The sequence below is a fragment of the Galeopterus variegatus genome, unplaced genomic scaffold (assembly GCF_000696425.1).
Source record: "Galeopterus variegatus unplaced genomic scaffold, G_variegatus-3.0.2 Scaffold1027, whole genome shotgun sequence".
Taxonomy (NCBI): domain Eukaryota; kingdom Metazoa; phylum Chordata; class Mammalia; order Dermoptera; family Cynocephalidae; genus Galeopterus; species Galeopterus variegatus.
The window spans coordinates 424,511-444,449 of NW_007727138.1; the positions used below are offsets into that span (position 1 = coordinate 424,511).

At 36.3% G+C, this 19,939-nt stretch overlaps 1 protein-coding gene across 1 annotated transcript in view; it reads left to right on the forward strand.

Moving 5' to 3' along the window:
- Positions 1–19,939, forward strand: part of COL12A1 (collagen, type XII, alpha 1) — a gene marked incomplete at its 3' end in the record, with an annotated part of 74,062 nt that overhangs the window by 29,557 nt on the left and 24,566 nt on the right. The window contains exons 13-16 of the mRNA XM_008574285.1: positions 7,892–8,164; positions 17,669–17,935; positions 18,326–18,518; positions 19,622–19,743. Coding sequence (XP_008572507.1) covers positions 7,892–8,164; positions 17,669–17,935; positions 18,326–18,518; positions 19,622–19,743 — 855 coding nt within the window. The remainder of the gene's footprint in view (positions 1–7,891; positions 8,165–17,668; positions 17,936–18,325; positions 18,519–19,621; positions 19,744–19,939) is intronic.

Here is a 19,939-nt window from a genome sequence, read left to right on the forward strand (position 1 = left end):
CTGAGGAAAACCTGCTTTTATAAACCCCTAAATGAATAATGCCCAGTTTTATTCAGAGATTTACCACAAATGAATGAAAATTTCAGTTTGGAAATAATATGGTTCTTTTTATTTTTGAGTGTTGTTTTTTGATTATGGAAAATATGACTTTTCAATTTCTTTTATTTCCATTGTTGCTGTAGCAACCTGCCAATGTCCTAGACACAAATGGCTTCCTACAGATCAAACCAAGCTAACTCAGTTGACATTTTGTTACAATGAGGTTTTTAGCACATCACAGGAATTCTGCATGATATTGAGTAATGTGGGGCTTCTCCAAGAGGGACTAAACAAGGCTTCTGTGTGTTCCTAGATTTATTGCTGGGTCATAATTTGAAAAATCATTCATTCTGGGTATAACAACTTTGACGTTTCCAGGGAACTTTAGCACAATCACCAAATAGTAATTTCTATTTCCTTTTCTAGAATTAATTGCTCATCAGAGAAAAATCTAAATTAAATCGGAGAGGTAACAATTAAGGAAGAAATCTTTTTTGCTCATTCAGGCTTTGAAGTTCAAGGATTATTTAAATTGTTAAGAGGTTTTTAAGAACTATGTATTGCTTAAAGTAACTGAGTTAACTTATCAATAGTGAACTTTGTCCTTTGGAATGATGGTTCTAATTCATTAGTTGTAAATCAAGTGTAATTCCACATGAACATTATCCAGAAGCAGGTCTTCTGTATTCTGCTGTGGAAAGTTGGATGACTTTTGAGTTGAGCTCTAACGGAAAAGACAAATTGATTTAGAAGAGAGTTTACATTACATTTTCAATTTAACTTCTATTTTTGAAAGTGGTATGTGAAACTCAGTGAAAGCTAGCTGGAACAATCTATAGGATGAAATACAGTTTCATTTCATGATGATTAATTTTTCAGTTATCATCATTGGCTAATTCATGTTATAATTATATTTGAATTGGATGATAATTTGCTTTTCGGAAAGCAAATGGAAAAGGGGATAGGAAAGTTGCTTAAATGAGGCATTAGTTATTTGGCCTGGTATGTGGAAAAAAGCAGTGTAGAAATCAACCTTTTGTGGATGTTCATATTATAGGAAATGCACCTGTCTCGATGACTTCCCTCAGCAGCAGCTCAGAAATGCTTGCTGTGGGCATGGCAAAAATGCCTTTCGAATATACGTGAATATGTTTTATAATCAGAACAGGAATTCTGAGTACTAAAATTTCAAAACTTGTTAGAATTTTGTACCTTTAAATTTACGACAGAAATACATTTTTATTCCTTGTACCTATACTGGTACTATAATGGGAAGAAGAGGATATATGGGAAAACTATTGAGATAGAATCAAAGGAATAAATATAAAGGTGTATTATCATTACAGAAGATGATTTGTTTGCAACAATTGCCAGAAATTTTACTACCAGAAGTAAATGTAACATAGAAAGCACAGGCATGTAGTCCAGAAGAAAGCAAGTAGTATGACATTAAATATTATTGAAAACAATGTTGCTTAGATAAAAAACCTGACCACACCCAGCACCATAAAACATACATTTATAGGTCTTGGGACAGAGGGAGAAGAGGAACTCTGGGAGGCAAAGGGCTGCTCCTAGAGCAGAAGTGGATCTAGGCTCAGAGAAGGGTAGTGACAAAGCAGCAAAAAATCTGCTGGAGCTGGTCTCTGTTCACTGCCTCTGTTTCTACGTCTTCCTCTTTTGAGGAAGTGTAATCTTTTCCTGGAGACGGGCAACAGACCAGTCTTCTGACATCTTTACTTCCTTATCCCTCTGTTTCCTCTTCCGTCTTAGACACTCTGCAAAGGGACTCTTGCCCAAACCTGACTAATCAAACTAAACTAAAACAAGCCTAATAATCTCTTCCTGTAGTTACTGATGCCTGGAGTTCCTTAGACTGAGGACAAAAACTACAATATATTAAACAATGCAAAATGCTTGGCTAGGTAACACTTGGATGGAACCTCGTTCGCATGAAAATGTGATCAACTATTCAATAAGAGGCGTGTGTTGAGAGCCATGTCCTGTTGAGACAGGGTGGAGGAGAGTGCTGAACATCCCATGTGTGTTATGGGATGGAAAGGACATGATGAGAAGCTTAAATCAACTTAGTTCTCTGAGGATCAGGCTTGAGACCATTCTGCCACCTAAAGAGGTGATTCATTGTGCATGGCAATATAACGATATGCTATGTAAGCCATTAAATGGTCCTATAGAGCATTACTATATCCAACAATTTTTGACCAGTTTTACTTTTACAACTGTCTGTATTTCGAAGGACTCTCATTTCTAAGTGAAAGCAAGTATGAGGAGGGTTCCTTTCTCCACTGACCAAGCACAACTTCCAAATAAATGTCTCTCTAGACCTCAGAGAAGAGAAGCAGAAAGAAGAGAAAAGAAAGACATGGGGTAAAGAATAAAGAATTGCAGAGGAATTAGAATCACAGAGCAGATTTAAAAGATTTTTAGAAAGCATCAGTACTTAAGCACATACCCGATATTCCGATTTAATTGATTTGAGCAGAGCCTAGCCTTTGGCTCTTTGGAAATTCTGTGTATCTGATCAAGACCAGTCCAGTTACCTTGCTGCAGAGGGCCCCAGGGTCCCTGGAGGGACATAGTCCACTGGTGTCCTGCTCAACCAGTTGCATAGTATATTAGTCTGTTTCTGTTGCTTATAACAAAATCCTTGAAACTGGGTAATTTGTAAAGAAAACAAAATTTATTTCTTACAGTTTTGGAAGCTGGGAAGTCCAAAGTCCAGGGAACACATCTGGTGAAGGCCTTGGTCATGGTGACAGTGACCCAGGGGTCTCACGTGGCAGAAAATAGTGGAGCAGAGGGAGACTAACCTGTCATATACTCTTCTTTTAAAGCCCTCAGAACCACACCCGTGACCACCATTTTTAAGCCATTCTTTATGGTCCTACAACCTAATCACTTCTTCAAGGCCCCACCTTTAAATTATTGTAATAGGATTTCCCACCCTCAACAGATACAGTAAGGATTTAAGCATCAATGAGGTTGGGGGGTGGCATCCAATCTATAACATTCCATTCCTGAACCCCCAAAACTCATGTCATTTTCACATACAAATACACTTGTTTCATCTCCAAAGTCTTGACTTGTTTCAACTCAAAGTCCAAAGTCTCAAGATCCCATCTGTGAAATTGAAACAAGTTATCTACATCTGAGATATAACAGTGGCTCAAGCGTAGGGTACATATTCCCATTCAAAAAGGGAGAAATAGGCCAAAAGAAAGGTGTAACAGATGGCAAACAAGTCCAAGACCTAGCAGGGCAGGCATTAAATCTCAAAGCTGGTGAATCATCTACCTTGACTCCATGTTTGAAGTCCTCTGCACACTGGTGTGGGGGTTGGGTCCCCAAGCCCTCAGGCAGCTCTGTTTCTATGGCTTTCCTGGTCTCAGGTTATGCTTCAGCTCTTGCAGGCTGGCATTGCACTCTGGTAGCTACACAGTTCTGGGGCCCCCATGGTGGTCCTGCTTTCACATCTCCATTAGATATGGCCTTGTTTGAGTTTTTCTGCTGCACCTCCGGCCCCACATTTCCTCTTGTTATCACTCTAAAGAAAACTCTACAGTGAATCTGACCCTGCAACCAATCTCTTCCTGGGCCCAGTCTTCTCCATACATACTTTGAAGTTGGGATGGAGGCTCCCAAGCCTGCACATCTCTTGCATTCTGTGAGCCTGCAGACCTGACACTACATAAATGCCGCCAAGGCTTCCAGTAGTTTAGCCAAGGCTGGAGCAGCCAAAGCAGCCAGGATACTGGTGCTGGAAGCAGATTCCCAAGGTGGCCTTGGGCAGTGAGCCCATGGAGGGCACTTCAGGCCTGTTCCTCAAGACCATTCTGTCTCCCTAGGCCTTTAGGCCTGAAATGGAAGATGGGGTCTCTGAGATCTCTGAAATGCCTTCAAGGTCTTTTTTTCCCCCTTTTCTTGATAATCCCTTTCTTCTGTACTAATCTCCTTAGCAAACAGTCTCAGAGCTATACCATTGAATTGCTCTCCTAAAAATGCTCTCTGCTCCTCTACCACATGGCCAGGCTACAGATTTTCTAAATCTTTATGCTCTGCTTCCCTTTTAAATTTTGGCTTTATGCCATGCCTTTGCCTTCATAACTCAGCATAGGCTATTACAAGTAGCCACGCAGCTTCTTGAATGTTTTGCTGCTTAGAAATTTCTTCTGCCAAATACTCTGGTTCACAGCTCTTAAGTTCCAACTTCCACAAAGTCCTAGGGCATGGACACAATGCAGCCAAGTTCCTTGCCAGTTAAAAGCAAGGATGATCTTTGCCCTGGTTTCCAATAAGTCCCTTCTCATTTACATCTGAATGGTCTTTACAGTCCATATTTCTATCAGAATTCTGGTTGCCACCACATAACCAGTCTCTAAGACATTCCAAACTTTCTCTCGACTTTTTATCTTCTTTTGAGTCCTGCGAACTCCTCCAGCCTTTGCCTAACACCCAGTTCCAAAGCTGCTTCCTCATTTTCAGTATTTGTTATAAGCAACACCCCACTTCTCTGGTACCAATTTTCTGTATTAGTCTGTTTCTGTTGCTTATGAGAAAATACACAGAACTGGGTAATTAATAAGAATGAAATTTATTGCCTACAGTTTTGAAGGCTGAGAAGTCCAAAGTCTAGGGAACACATCTGGTGAAGGCCTTGGTGGTGGCAACAGTGACCCAGGGGTCTCACATGGCAGAAAATGGTGGAGCAGAGAAAGACTAACCTCTCATGTGCTCTTCTTTTAAAGCCCTCAGAACCATGCCCATGACCATCATTTTCAATCCATTCATTATGATCCTACAACCTAATCACCTCTTCAAGGCCCCACCTTTGAATTACCATAATAGGATTTCCCACCCTCAACAGTTATAGTGAGAATTTAAGCTTCAATGAGGTTGGGGTGTGGTGGGGGGGCATCCAATCTACATCACACACCTAACCTCAAGACCAGCTTGGCCACTTACCAGCCTGCATCCTGCCAACTGTACCACAGGGGCCAATCCGGTTGCTTCATGTTTTGGTAATCTAGTGTTAGGCTAAGCCAATAACCTATTTTTAAAAACTTGAAGAGTGATAGGTCCGATAAAACCTGCTGGTTATGAATATATCATCTTCTCAAAATTCTTGGGTATAATGCAACAGATAGAATATTCAACCCTCCTGATGTTACCTGCATTCAGTCACAACTGAATGTAGGTAACATCACCAGTGTATTTGGGTGAGTGTTGGTGCTATCAGCTCAAGTGACATGCAGTTCAACCACTTGAATTGTTTTCTTTGTCTGATAAATGAGGACTGAAGAATTAGAATCTTTAAAGAATGTGATTTCAATACAGATTAGGTTAGTATCTAAAAAAATTTATCAATATGTTTGAGAGCAGAATAAACTTAATATTTAGTAATATTCTGACTGACTGATATATAAGAAACCCATATGAAGCAGTTTATCTTTTCAATCTTGGCTTCTGGGTTGAGATATCTTTCTCCTTTCTTTGGGGTCAGTATTTCCTTGGCACTAACATGGAATACAAATAGTGCCTTTATACACCACAGGCATAAACTATAATTTTTAGAGGATTTTTTTTTTCTGTGATTGAGAACTTACTCAGTGTTCAATTAAGTTAGTGTTGTCATGCCATTAATTAGAACTCAGGAATATTTTTTAGTTAATATTTCATTTGCATCTTAAAAAGTACTTTTGTTGATTGTTTTCAGGACATTGATAAATCTGGGAAAGGATTTCGTTGCAATTTTACTAGGATTTTGTTCTAGCTTTACGGGTCTGGGTCTTGAGAGTGTTAAAATAGTTGATTAAAGTCCATGGGGAGATATATCTAGTGATCTAGTGATCCTTTTGTTTTAAGCCGAGGAATTTTTTGTGAATGTATTTTTGCTTCAACCACAATTCTGTTTCTATTATTTTTCTAATGGTGAAGCCATTAGCCTGTGTTTGTTAAGACTGATGTTTGTTGTCATGGAAATAAACAGTGTAACAAAATCAGTGTTGTAGAAAGTAAGGAGAAAAATAGGCTGAGAAACACAATGTTTAAGAAAAGGAGAAGCTGAAATTGTTTGTAAATTACCAGTGTTAATTTGGGAGATAATGTGCACATTCTATCTAATTTTGTCTTACACTTTTTTGAAATGTCATTAATGCAATATTTACCTCATTTAAATTTACAGTTGCTTTCAAGTAAGGTCATTTCACAGCAGCTGTTTCTGACTGTAATTTAGGAAATTTAGGAGAAAAGGTACATATGGAAAATAACAGTATTATCAAGCAAAGGGAAAATGTGCTGCACATTTAAAACTTAGGTCTCTAAGTTTTTGTTGTTGAGATATCAATTATCAAAACAAATAAAAAACAAAACAAAAAACCCAACCCAACCAAATCAAACAGAAGATATAAACAGTGAAATTGTACTTTTATATTTCTGCAAGTAGAGAAAATGTAAAGATTATGGCCATTCAAGTAGCAAATGTGATGAAAGAAGACCTTCAATTGAGAATTAGCCTCAAGTAATGAGAGAAAAAAGTCAGTATGTTCTTGAAAATAAGTACTCTTGGTTGCAGTGAAATATGTAACTAATTTCCTTCCAGAGATGAGATGTCCTGTCAGCAGTTAAAGTTATTTATAATGGAGTTAGAATTTTCCATTTGGGCTCGGGATCTGGTAGGCTGCCCAGCTCCTGTTTTATTTATTTTTTCTCTCTAAGTTTAACCACATATAGGTTTTTGTCCACCTAGATTTCTTTTTCATTCACTGTTATCTTTATTTTTTGTGCTGAAATTTCATTGTTTAATTTTGAGTAGCTTTAAGGTATTTATTTTAACTTTTTGATTCAAGTAAAATAATAGCCTTCAAAACTTTTGTAAGAGCATTGTATATCATTTGCATGAATATATGACGATTACTGGTAAAATGTATACTGGGGAAGTAGATTGTTTTATATTTATGTCATACTGTGGCATAAACCCTAGTAAGGGTAGCCAATATAAAGTGACCTGTATATTTATCTTACATTTAAAATATGGAAAATGAGGGTTTTATTGGAAGACATCTGTTCTGTGCCTCCTATTAAGTTGAGGTTTCCATATTTTTCCATTTGGGGTTGTATTTTTTTTGAATGAAAGAGCCAAAATTTAGTAGCAGGCGTTTTTGATCAGCTAGAACAAGTGGTGTGTTTTATTTTGATGACTAATCAGTTTTAGGTTTTCCAAAAGAATTGGTAGTTTTTAGTTTCGTTTGGGTTAAGCTAAATTGAAAGTTTGCCCTTCTGCTTTTTTTTTAACTGCATGAGCAAATAAAGGTTTAACCAGAAAATGATTGTTAGAATTAAGGTTTGCAAGTGATATGAGATTGTTGCAGTTATTGTAAATCATAGATTGAAATTGAGCTAATTTAAATTAAAGCAGAGAGGAAAATATCGCGATAAGGAAATAAAGATCTTTGTGAACAATGGGCTATGTCATAAGGTAGACTCAAATGTGATAAAAATTTGGGATTTAGACACAAATATTTCCTTTGGAAAAAATTTTAAAGCATGTACTCCTTCAAATTTGGATACCATCCTTGTCCTGAAGGACCTTACAGTCTGACTGGGCATATAAGGAGAAGGCTGATAGGTAGGAATCAAATATAATTCTGAAGTTTTGTTGTATCAGTCTGTTCCATTGACAGAACAAGTGAGACAGTTCAGAAAGAAGAAATGGGCAATTTTAGACCAGATGAGTTTGAGTTCAGCAAGTCAGGATGCCTACCAGGATGAATAATAAATAGTTAAATATTTACTAGACATCTAAGAAATGATTCCCTTTTAATTTCTATTCTAGAACGTGGTTCACCTCGAGATTTAGTTACTAAAGACATCACTGACACGTCAATTGGGGCTTATTGGACATCTGCTCCAGGAATGGTTCGTGGTTACAGGGTCTCATGGAAATCGCTTTATGATGACATTGAGGCTGGAGAGAAAAATCTTCCAGGAGATGCAATTTATACTATGATAGAAAATCTGCAGCCAGAGACCAAATACAAAATTTCAGTATTTGCAGCTTACAGCAGTGGGGAAGGAGAACCTGTGACCGGAGAAGCCACAACTGAATGTAGGTAACATCACCAGTGTGTTTGGGTGTGTGTTGGTGCTACCTAATAGCTATCGGCTCAAGTGACATGCAGTTCAACCACTCAAATTGTTTTCTTTGTATGATAAATGAGGACTGAAGAATTAGAATCTTTAAAGAATGTGATTTCAATACAGATTAGGTTAGTATCTAAGAAATTCATCAAATTTTGAAATATTGAATTCTTTTCAACTTCCTATATTGGTCTAGTTTTTGTTGTTGTTGCTGTTGTTCTGGTAGAATAATCAACTAGATAGGATAACCAACTAGTAAAATGATCAGGAGCCACGGAGACAGAGAATTCAGGTATATTTATTTCTGCATGACCTTGGTCAAGTTTCTTAGCCTTCTTTGAGCATCAGTTTCCTAATCTTTAGAATACAGATAATGAGCCTTGTCTCTTAGAGTCATCATGAGAATGAAACGAACTAACAGTGTACAGAGCACCAAGTCTAGCGCCTAGCCACTTAGAGATGATTGATAAACAATGAGTGTCTATTGAGGCCATGATAATCATACACCAAAGACTGATCCTAGATTCTTTACTTTGTTGCTATTATATTTGGTAAGGTTAAAATCAAAAGGTCACTCAGTTTTCTGGTGGCTCAGATGTACCTCAGTCTCATTAGATGTTCTTTCTTGTGAATAATTATGAATGACCTACCGTCATTTATTATCACTCAGTTGGTGAAGGATGTGTCAAGATTTCTTAATTCTCTTTCCTAAAAAAGTCATTTATTTGAGTGATAATGGTGTGTCAATGTTTGTTCAGCAATTGTTACAAATGTACCAGTTAGGTGGGGGATGTTGTTAAGGGGGAGGCTGTACATGTATGGGGGTGGGGGAGTGTACATAGGAAATCTCTATACCTTCTGCTCAATTTTGCTATGAATTAAAACTGCTCTTAAAAAAAAAAAGCCTATTGAAAAAACACATAAAACCAAAAGAGAACAAAAAAATCATTTGTTAACTGGGCATTTCTAAGTATTTATATGAAAAAACTTTATTCCTTTTGTTTTGGGAGGATTTTAGGAAAAGAGGAAAAATGGGTCATTCTTGTATTTCTTTCTGTAAGAAACAAGTATAGGAATGTAGTGATTTTTACGGCAAAGGAAGAAAGAGAGGGAAGTGTCATAAGCAATTTCAGTTAAGTCCAATATCCTGATTTCAAGTTGTCCTTAAACTAAAATCTTTTGGTCTGAGTTGTCTGAAGAATTTGTTTTCTTTTTATCACTGGCAAGCTCAGTTAGATGTGTCTAAGTTTAAATTTGTGTCTAAATTAACCAGATGAAAAAAAAATCAAACTTCTTATAGGAAATTTAAATATGTGAAAAGGCGTGTTACTCAGATATTAATATGATTGCTTCCATGGTAGTAAATGAAATCTTGCATCTAGAATATACTGGCTGATGTAGTTTAAGAAACTGGCAGAAACTCATTCTCTGATTTCTGGTGGAAATTAATTTTTTGTAAAGAGAAGCTATATTGTAAACTTAGGCCAGATATAACACATATAGCTAAATTTATTTGTAGAAGTAAAGATATACTTCTTGTGGCTGAGAAATTATAAAAGTATTTATATTTAGAGGAATTTTTTAAAAAAAATTCTCTTCCACTGTGTCTTTTTCCAAGTCTGAGCCTTTAGATAATTATTTGAGATTGAAAATCTCCACAAGGGATGTGTTTTAGCCAAAAGCAAGTATGTTAGGAGAAGCTGTAAATAAACTTTTGTGTTTTAGAAGATGAGCATCTAAGAAATTTTTAATATTTCTTGGCTAATTGATAATTGGTTAATGAGCATAAAGGCCTCTTTTGAATAGGAGCAGACTTAGCAGGAATGAAGCATTACAAGTATGTTAGGAGAAGCTGTAAATAAACTTTTGTGTTTTAGAAGATGAGCATCTAAGAAATTTTTAATATTTCTTGGCTAATTGATTGATTGGTTAATGAGCATAAAGGCCTCTTTTGAATAGGAGCAGACTTAGCAGGAATGAAGCATTCATTTTCTAGAGTACAGCCAGCCCTTTGTATCCATGGGTTCTGCATCTGTGATTCAACCAATCATGGATTGAAAATATATAAAAAAAACCCCAATGCAACAATAAAAAATATAAATAAAAATACAGTATTACAACTATTTACTTAGCATATATATGCTAAGTAATCTAGAGGTGATTGAAAGTTTATGGGAGGATGTGCTTAGGTTACAGTATAGGCAAATAACACCCCATTTTTATATAAGGTACTTGAGCATCTTCAGATTTTGGTATTCAAGGGTATCCTGGAACCAATCCCCCAGGGATGCTGAGGGATGACTGTATATAAAAACTGCTCAAATGTCTAAGTAAATAAGAGAGAAGTCATGAGCCTTTCTTTACTCTACTACCATTTTTTTGTTGTGCTTAAATTTGCTCTCTTTGGAGAATGTAAAGCTGTTTATAAAGTACTTTCAGAAATCTGAGTGAGATCTGACATTTAGGTGGTGGGTGAATCCCGAGGTGTGGATAACTCAGCAGAATCCATAGGTCATGTTCTTAAAGTTTCATATATATTTTCAAGGAGACATTTTGGAAATGTCTTTAGGATTGCTTTCACCTGAAACTCAGGGACATGGTATGCAGACTGTTGATACAATGAAAACCATGAATTGGGGCTAGAAAGGCAGCAGAGGGGAAAGTTGCTATTACTCCTCTAATTTATGGCAGCTGGTTTAGCAGTGGTACAGTGGGTGTTTGAAAGTATCTTGTGAGAGTTACTAAAACATGAAAAAACTAATAATGTAAAAGTGTGTTAAAGCATTTTATAGCATGTGGCATTGGTAGGTATATCAATGAACTGAAAAATCTTGATTTTTAGTAATGAGAAGTCAACAAGGGTTTTTTTTAATCCCTCTCCCTAAAATCCATTTTCCCACTGAAACTAGGATGAGGTATGTAGTACTTTATTTAATTTTAACTTTATTTAGAAGAGTTATTTAAAAAGGCAGAAATATAGTTGAGATCTTTGGAGCATGTCAAGGTTATGAGATACAGTATTTGGCTGTTATTAACATATTTAAATTTGGAAATATCCTAAAGTTTGGAATCCCATTCTTTTGGGAACATAGGTGTGTGTGTATATATATATATATATATATATATGTTTTCTTTTCATAGTTTATGGGGAATAGTAATAGAGAATCAAGGATGAATCTGAATAAATTTTAATATTTTCAGACAATAATTGACTTGGCTGAGAGTTCTCTTACTTTCTTTAAACCCTAAAATAGAAAATTGCAACCAGTTTACTCTTGGTTGAAATTATGCTTTTGCATCTCTCAGAAACATAATTTATAACTACATACTGGTTTGTTTGGTATTTTTACCTATTTTATCATTCTTATGTGCTTTGTTGTAGTTTTCTTCATGTTTCTTGTAATTGGGGCTCTTTGAGCTTCTTAGACCTGTGAGTTTATAATTTTTAAAGAATTTGAAAAAATACAGGTCGTTATTTCTTTAAATATTTTATTTATTATAGCCCCATTCTCTTCAGGTACTCCAGTTGTATATATGTTAGTCTGCTTAAAGTTATCACAGCTTACTGATGTTCTGTTCATTTTTTCAATATTTTTTCTTGTGTTTCATTTTGGATAGTTTCTATCATCATGTCATCAAGTTCACTAATCATTTTTTCTGCAATTTCTAATCTGCCGTGAATACCATCCTGTGCCTTTTTAATCCTAGATGTTGTATTTATTATTTCTGGAAGTTTCACTTGAGTCTTTTTTTATATGTTCTGTATCTCTACTTAATATGCTTAATCTTTCTTCTACCATTATTAACATATGGAATATAGTTACAATAACTGTTTTAATGTCCTTTTTGCTAATTCTGCCATGTATGTCACTTCTAATTTATTTCTATTGATGGATTTTCTTCTTCTTATGTGTTGTCTTAGTTAGCTTGGGCTGCCATAACAAAATAACATTAAATGGCTTAAACAACAGAAAGCTAGTTTTTCACAGTTCTGGAAGATAGAAAGTTCAAGATCAAGGTTCTGGCAGGGTCTGGTTTTTGGTGAGGGCTCTCTTCCTGGCTTGCAGATGGCCTTCTCACTACTCCTTCTCACTATGTCCTCAGATCACCTTTGCTCACTTTCCTCAGTCTGTGCACATGGAGTGGGAGAGGGAGAGGGAGGGAGGGAGGGAGGGAGGGACGGGCAGAGAGGGAGAGAGAGAGAGGGAGAGAGAGAGAGAGAGAGAGAGAGAGAGAGAGAGAGAGATTTCTCTCTAGTGTCTTCTCTTATAAAGACACCAATATCTTACGACCTCATTTTACCCTAATTACCTCTCCAAAGGCCTCATCTTGAAATGCCATCACACTGGAAGTTAAGGCTTCAGCATATACATTTTGGAGGGACACAATTATTCAATCCATAGCATAGGTCATAGTTTTTTTCCTTGGGATGGCTCATAGTTTTTATTAGTTACCAGACATTGGGAATTTTACTTTGTTGGGTGCTGGATATTTTTATACTCATAAATATTCTTAAACTTTGTTCTGAAATACAGTTGAGTTTCTTGGAAATAGTTTGATCATTCCGAAGCTTGCTCTGAAGCTCTGTTTAGGACTAATTTTGCCCCATTATTGAGGCAGTAACTTCCTGAGTACTCTACACGTTGTTCAGAGAGTGACAAGGTGTACTCTTTGCACTAGTGGAAGCATTTCTGACCTTTTGTGAGCTTCAGGAATTATTCTTTGTGCTCCTTTTGGGTGGTTCTTTCCCTGATTTTGGGTAACTTTCTCACACATATGCACTGATTAACACTGGGTTGAAGACTCAAGGGGGACCTTTGGCATAGTTTTGTAGCTTTTCTTCTGTGGCACTTTCCTTTCCAGTTCTTGGTTCGGCAAGTTCTAGTCACCTTGGATGCTCCAGAATCCCAGCACCATCTCATCAATTAAGGGAGATCACTAGGCTTCATCTGGATCCCCCCTTTCTGTAATGGGGCCTGGAACTGTCTCCAAGCAATAAGCTGGGGCAGTCATGAACCTACTTTAATTTGTTTCTCATCTGTCAGGGATCACTATCTTGTGCTGACTGATTCCCATGTCTGAAAACAATTTTTTTTTTCCCAGCTTTTTTTTTTTTTTTNTAGCAGGAATGAAGCATTCATTTTCTAGAGTACAGCCAGCCCTTTGTATCCATGGGTTCTGCGTCTGTGATTCAACCAATCATGGATTGAAAATATATAAAAAAACCCCAATGCAACAATAAAAAATATAAATAAATATACAGTATTACAACTATTTACCTAGCATATATATGCTAAGTAATCTAGAGGTGATTGAAAGTTTATGGGAGGATGTGCTTAGGTTACAGTATAGGCAAATAACACCCCATTTTTATATAAGGTACTTGAGCATCTTCAGATTTTGGTATTCAAGGGTATCCTGGAACCAATCCCCCAGGGATGCTGAGGGATGACTGTATATAAAAACTGCTCAAATGTCTAAGTAAATAAGAGAGAAGTCATGAGCCTTTCTTTACTCTACTACCATTTTTTTGTTGTGCTTAAATTTGCTCTCTTTGGAGAATGTAAAGCTGTTTATAAAGTACTTTCAGAAATCTGAGTGAGATCTGACATTTAGGTGGTCGGTGAATCCCGAGGTGTGGATAACTCAGCAGAATCCATAGGTCATGTTCTTAAAGTTTCATATATATTTTCAAGGAGACATTTTGGAAATGTCTTTAGGATTGCTTTCACCTGAAACTCAGGGACATGGTATGCAGACTGTTGATACAATGAAAACCATGAATTGGGGCTAGAAAGGCAGCAGAGGGGAAAGTTGCTATTACTCCTCTAATTTATGGCAGCTGGTTTAGCAGTGGTACAGTGGGTGTTTGAAAGTATCTTGTGAGAGTTACTAAAACATGAAAAAACTAATAATGTAAAAGTGTGTTAAAGCATTTTATAGCATGTGGCATTGGTAGGTATATCAATGAACTGAAAAATCTTGATTTTTAGTAATGAGAAGTCAACAAGGGTTTTTTTTAATCCCTCTCCCTAAAATCCATTTTCCCACTGAAACTAGGATGAGGTATGTAGTACTTTATTTAATTTTAACTTTATTTAGAAGAGTTATTTAAAAAGGCAGAAATATAGTTGAGATCTTTGGAGCATGTCAAGGTTATGAGATACAGTATTTGGCTGTTATTAACATATTTAAATTTGGAAATATCCTAAAGTTTGGAATCCCATTCTTTTGGGAACATAGGTTTCTTTTTAGACCAACATGCATAAGATTTAAATTTCCATTTTCTCAATTCTGAGTTGTGTGAAATTGGTCTGAGAATTTTGTATAAGAGAGAGATGTCTTGTTCCACTGAGTAAAAATTTAAGATGGAAACAAGAGGTCAGAAAACATGTTTTAGCTCAATCCTTTCTAGAAAAGTGTTAGGCACCCATCAGCTTATTCAAAATTTGTGTCAATTGGTAATGATAATCCAAATATATTATTCTTCTATATGCTATCTTTGCCATAATATTTTCAAAGCTCTAGGTAAAGTCTTTACATTTTTTGTTTGTGTGTGTGTGTATATATATATATATATATATATGTTTTCTTTTCATAGTTTATGGGGAATAGTAATAGAGAATCAAGGATGAATCTGAATAAATTTTAATATTTTCAGACAATAATTGACTTGGCTGAGAGTTCTCTTACTTTCTTTAAACCCTAAAATAGAAAATTGCAACCAGTTTACTCTTGGTTGAAATTATGCTTTTGCATCTCTCAGAAACATAATTTATAACTACATACTGGTTTGTTTGGTATTTTTACCTATTTTATCATTCTTATGTGCTTTGTTGTAGTTTTCTTCATGTTTCTTGTAATTGGGGCTCTTTGAGCTTCTTAGACCTGTGAGTTTATAATTTTTAAAGAATTTGAAAAAATACAGGTCGTTATTTCTTTAAATATTTTATTTATTATAGCCCCATTCTCTTCAGGTACTCCAGTTGTATATATGTTAGTCTGCTTAAAGTTATCACAGCTTACTGATGTTCTGTTCATTTTTTCAATATTTTTTCTTGTGTTTCATTTTGGATAGTTTCTATCATCATGTCATCAAGTTCACTAATCATTTTTTCTGCAATTTCTAATCTGCCGTGAATACCATCCTGTGCCTTTTTAATCCTAGATGTTGTATTTATTATTTCTGGAAGTTTCACTTGAGTCTTTTTTTATATGTTCTGTATCTCTACTTAATATGCTTAATCTTTCTTCTACCATTATTAACATATGGAATATAGTTACAATAACTGTTTTAATGTCCTTTTTGCTAATTCTGCCATGTATGTCACTTCTAATTTATTTCTATTGATGGATTTTCTTCTTCTTATGTGTTGTCTTAGTTAGCTTGGGCTGCCATAACAAAATAACATTAAATGGCTTAAACAACAGAAAGCTAGTTTTTCACAGTTCTGGAAGATAGAAAGTTCAAGATCAAGGTTCTGGCAGGGTCTGGTTTTTGGTGAGGGCTCTCTTCCTGGCTTGCAGATGGCCTTCTCACTACTCCTTCTCACTATGTCCTCAGATCACCTTTGCTCACTTTCCTCAGTCTGTGCACATGGAGTGGGAGAGGGAGAGGGAGGGAGGGAGGGAGGGAGGGACGGGCAGAGAGGGAGAGAGAGAGAGGGAGAGAGAGAGAGAGAGAGAGAGAGAGAGAGAGAGAGAGAGAGATTTCTCTCTAGTGTCTTCTCTTATAAAGACACCAATATCTTACGACCTCATTTTACCCTAATTACCTCTCCAAAGGCCTCATCTTGAAATGCCATCACACTGGAAGTTAAGGCTTCAGCATATACATTTTGGAGGGACACAATTATTCAATCCATAGCATAGGTCATAGTTTTTTTCCTTGGGATGGCTCATAGTTTTTATTAGTTACCAGACATTGGGAATTTTACTTTGTTGGGTGCTGGATATTTTTATACTCATAAATATTCTTAAACTTTGTTCTGAAATACAGTTGAGTTTCTTGGAAATAGTTTGATCATTCCGAAGCTTGCTCTGAAGCTCTGTTTAGGACTAATTTTGCCCCATTATTGAGGCAGTAACTTCCTGAGTACTCTACACGTTGTTCAGAGAGTGACAAGGTGTACTCTTTGCACTAGTGGAAGCATTTCTGACCTTTTGTGAGCTTCAGGAATTATTCTTTGTGCTCCTTTTGGGTGGTTCTTTCCCTGATTTTGGGTAACTTTCTCACACATATGCACTGATTAACACTGGGTTGAAGACTCAAGGGGGACCTTTGGCATAGTTTTGTAGCTTTTCTTCTGTGGCACTTTCCTTTCCAGTTCTTGGTTCGGCAAGTTCTAGTCACCTTGGATGCTCCAGAATCCCAGCACCATCTCATCAATTAAGGGAGATCACTAGGCTTCATCTGGATCCCCCCTTTCTGTAATGGGGCCTGGAACTGTCTCCAAGCAATAAGCTGGGGCAGTCATGAACCTACTTTAATTTGTTTCTCATCTGTCAGGGATCACTATCTTGTGCTGACTGATTCCCATGTCTGAAAACAATTTTTTTTTTCCCAGCTTTTTTTTTTTTTTTTCAGGTTTTGTAGTTATTTCAAATGGTTTCTGCCCAGTTGAACAGAAAATATTTTTCTTAAAATCGGGAAAGATTCTCTGCAGATTTTAAGGTTTTTTCAGCTTAATCTCTGCCTATAAAAATGCTTGTGACCTTTGGAGTGCTAAGATTATTGAACTGAATGAAATGATCCTGCTTATAAACTCTAATATGTATAAGAAAAGGGATGTTGGCTGTGGATGCTTGGTGACCTGTTTCTGTCAGTTATTAGTGGTGAAATGTTAGTAAAAGATAATTTAATAGATAATATTGATTAAATATTAAGCAAATACTATTAACATATAATGCTTCCTAAAATACTCAGCATTTATCTTTAAGCTTGTGAGGTATTTTTATTTGTTAGTTTCCTATTCTTTTGTGTTCATTGCCTTACATGTATGCGGCAATCGCAAAGAACAGTGTTAACCATAGTCACTCTGGTTAGTCATTCAAGGATTCCAACTGTTTCTGAAAAGGCCCAAGTAAAATTTCTAACCCTGCCTTCATGACTTTTGGTGTTCCCCACAGCATTATTATGAGAGGAATTCTTTACAGATGGAAATATAATAAAAATTCTAAAACCTCATTTCCGGAAACGGATGTTTTCTTTACTAAAGTCTCTAGAATGCAAATAGGAAATCCCTGCAATATGAACTTCCATCTTCTAGTATTAGCTAGATAAAGAGAAAACATCTTACTGAGATTAGGCTCACACGCCATCATGAATTTTTGAGAGATTACAATACTAAGCAAGAGAACAGTGTACATATTTTAAAAATCGCAGATAGTTTCTTTTCTCATAAACAAGGAGGTGGACATATATATTTTCTTTCAACATGTCACACCTTTTAATCTTCCTTTTACCTTACAGTATCTCAAGATTCTAAAATCTTGAAAGTGGATGAAGAAACAGAAAGCACAATGAGAGTTACGTGGAAACCAGCACCGGGAAAAGTCGTCAACTACCGAGTTGTATATCGCCCCCGTGGTGGAGGGAGACAAATGGTTGCTAAAGTGCCGCCCACAGTCACTTCCACAGTATTAAAGCGACTTCAGCCACAGACCACATATAACATCACAGTTCTCCCAATTTACAAGACAGGAGAAGGAAAGCTTAGGCAAGGATCAGGAACAACAGGTAAAAAATAACTTTTTTTGGTGGGGGGACGTAGGTAATGTTTTAAAAGAAGACATGAATATATCTACTTCATTTGTAAATGTTTAAAATTGACTCTGTAATAAGTTAAATTACAATTATTAGATAAATAGCTAATTAGCATATTATTTTTACCAATCTAGTTCTTGGTAAAATGATTCTACATATTAATGTTCTAATACTAATCTAATCTGAATTGTGAGAATTATTTACACTTCTACTTTGGTAGCACCCTGTCATCAGGACTTTTATTGGACATGATATCTTGTGCTACCAAACTTAACCTTTTTTATATCTTTTTGTAGGGGCTAATTAAAACCCCCAAATCCTAGTCTCATGGATAATATTTTAAAAATCTTTTTGTCTTTACAGCTTCTCGATTTAAGTCACCCAGAAACCTCAAAACATCTGACCCAACCATGTCAAGCTTTCGAGTGACGTGGGAACCTGCCCCGGGGGAAGTGAAAGGTTATAAAGTCACATTTCACCCTACAGAGGATGATGGAAGACTGGGGGAGTTAGTGGTGGGACCGTATGACAACACAGTTGTTTTGGAGGAACTTAGGTAGGAATTAACTACATTTATGTTAAAAGACTGAATAACTTATGTAAATTAGTAGGTCTTACACAAATAATCACTTATATATCTGTTTGCCAGCAGGGTATTTAAAATCAGCTGAAGCTTCTTTCTTATGCTTGGTGCTGCTAGAGTTGAGATTAGGATTCAGAGGGTAGCAACAGAATTTAGGCCTGCACAGAATTTTTTGTAATGTTTTAATGATTTTTGTCACTAAGTAATCAGGAGTGGCATTTTTAAAATAACAATCTGCTTTTTAAAAATCACCATTCATATTACACAATTTCACCAAAATTCCAGCCGGATGGAAATGGGGTTCTTGTGCCTTCTGGAAGGGCTCAGGTGACTCATGATGAGAGCTCCAGTGTGAATTCCCCTGCAGTGTGACACACAGGAGAGAGAAGGCACAAGAACCCCATTTTGTACCTGGTGCCAGTTGGCAGGAGAGGTTAGGGCTGGGCTGATTAAAAGTCTAGCTTCAGGCTCTGTAGTGAAAAACAAGGAAGTTTGAGTCTGAATAGCACCCTACATTCATTACAGTAAAAAGAATGGATTAGTGTGTGTTGCCTTCTGGAAAGTTTGTTTTTTCAACCATTCATTCAACAGTATTGAAATCTATAGAAATGCTTGTGTGCTATTTACTTTTGCCAGAGTAGAAAAAATGAAATTTATTAAGCTTACTGTGTGTCAGGCATTGTGGTAGGTGCCTTGTGTTACCTTGCAAGGCATAGCATTTCAATCATTTTCTTAAAGCCCATTGCTTAGAAGCAGTAAGAGCAAAGAGCCTGATCTTTCTCTGACATGCTGAGTGGCATGGCAGGGACTCTGCATCTGGTAGAAAGGCAAGACGGCAACGGGTGCTGTGACTCCCGAATTCTCTCTGGAATGATTGCTGTCTAGATTCCCTTGATACCTCACACGGTAAGCATAAGCTAGAATGGGATAGGTATTATTTTCCTTCTCTTACAGTGTTGTACATTATAATTCCTCTGAGTGAAAGTTTGTAAGTCATGATGAATGTCTTTAACACAGCAAAATATGGTAGCACTTTAGCCAACGGTCCATACAGACTATCTGCTTTAACATTTCAGGGCAGGTACCACCTATAAAGTGAATGTTTTTGGAATGTTTGATGGAGGAGAAAGTTCACCACTGGTTGGGCAAGAAATGACAACCCTTTCTGACACAACTGTAATGCCAATTTTATCTTCTGGTAAGAAATTGAATTACATTTCCCTAGGAAAGCCAACATTATGAAACTATTTTCAATGTGAACCGTTAGGTTATCATACAATGAAAAGAGACCATAGTATTTTTACACTAAATTTTATTTAAATAATTTACATACTTAAAAAAACTTCTTCAAACATCCAGTCAAACATACTTTTGATAATATATTTATGTTTTTT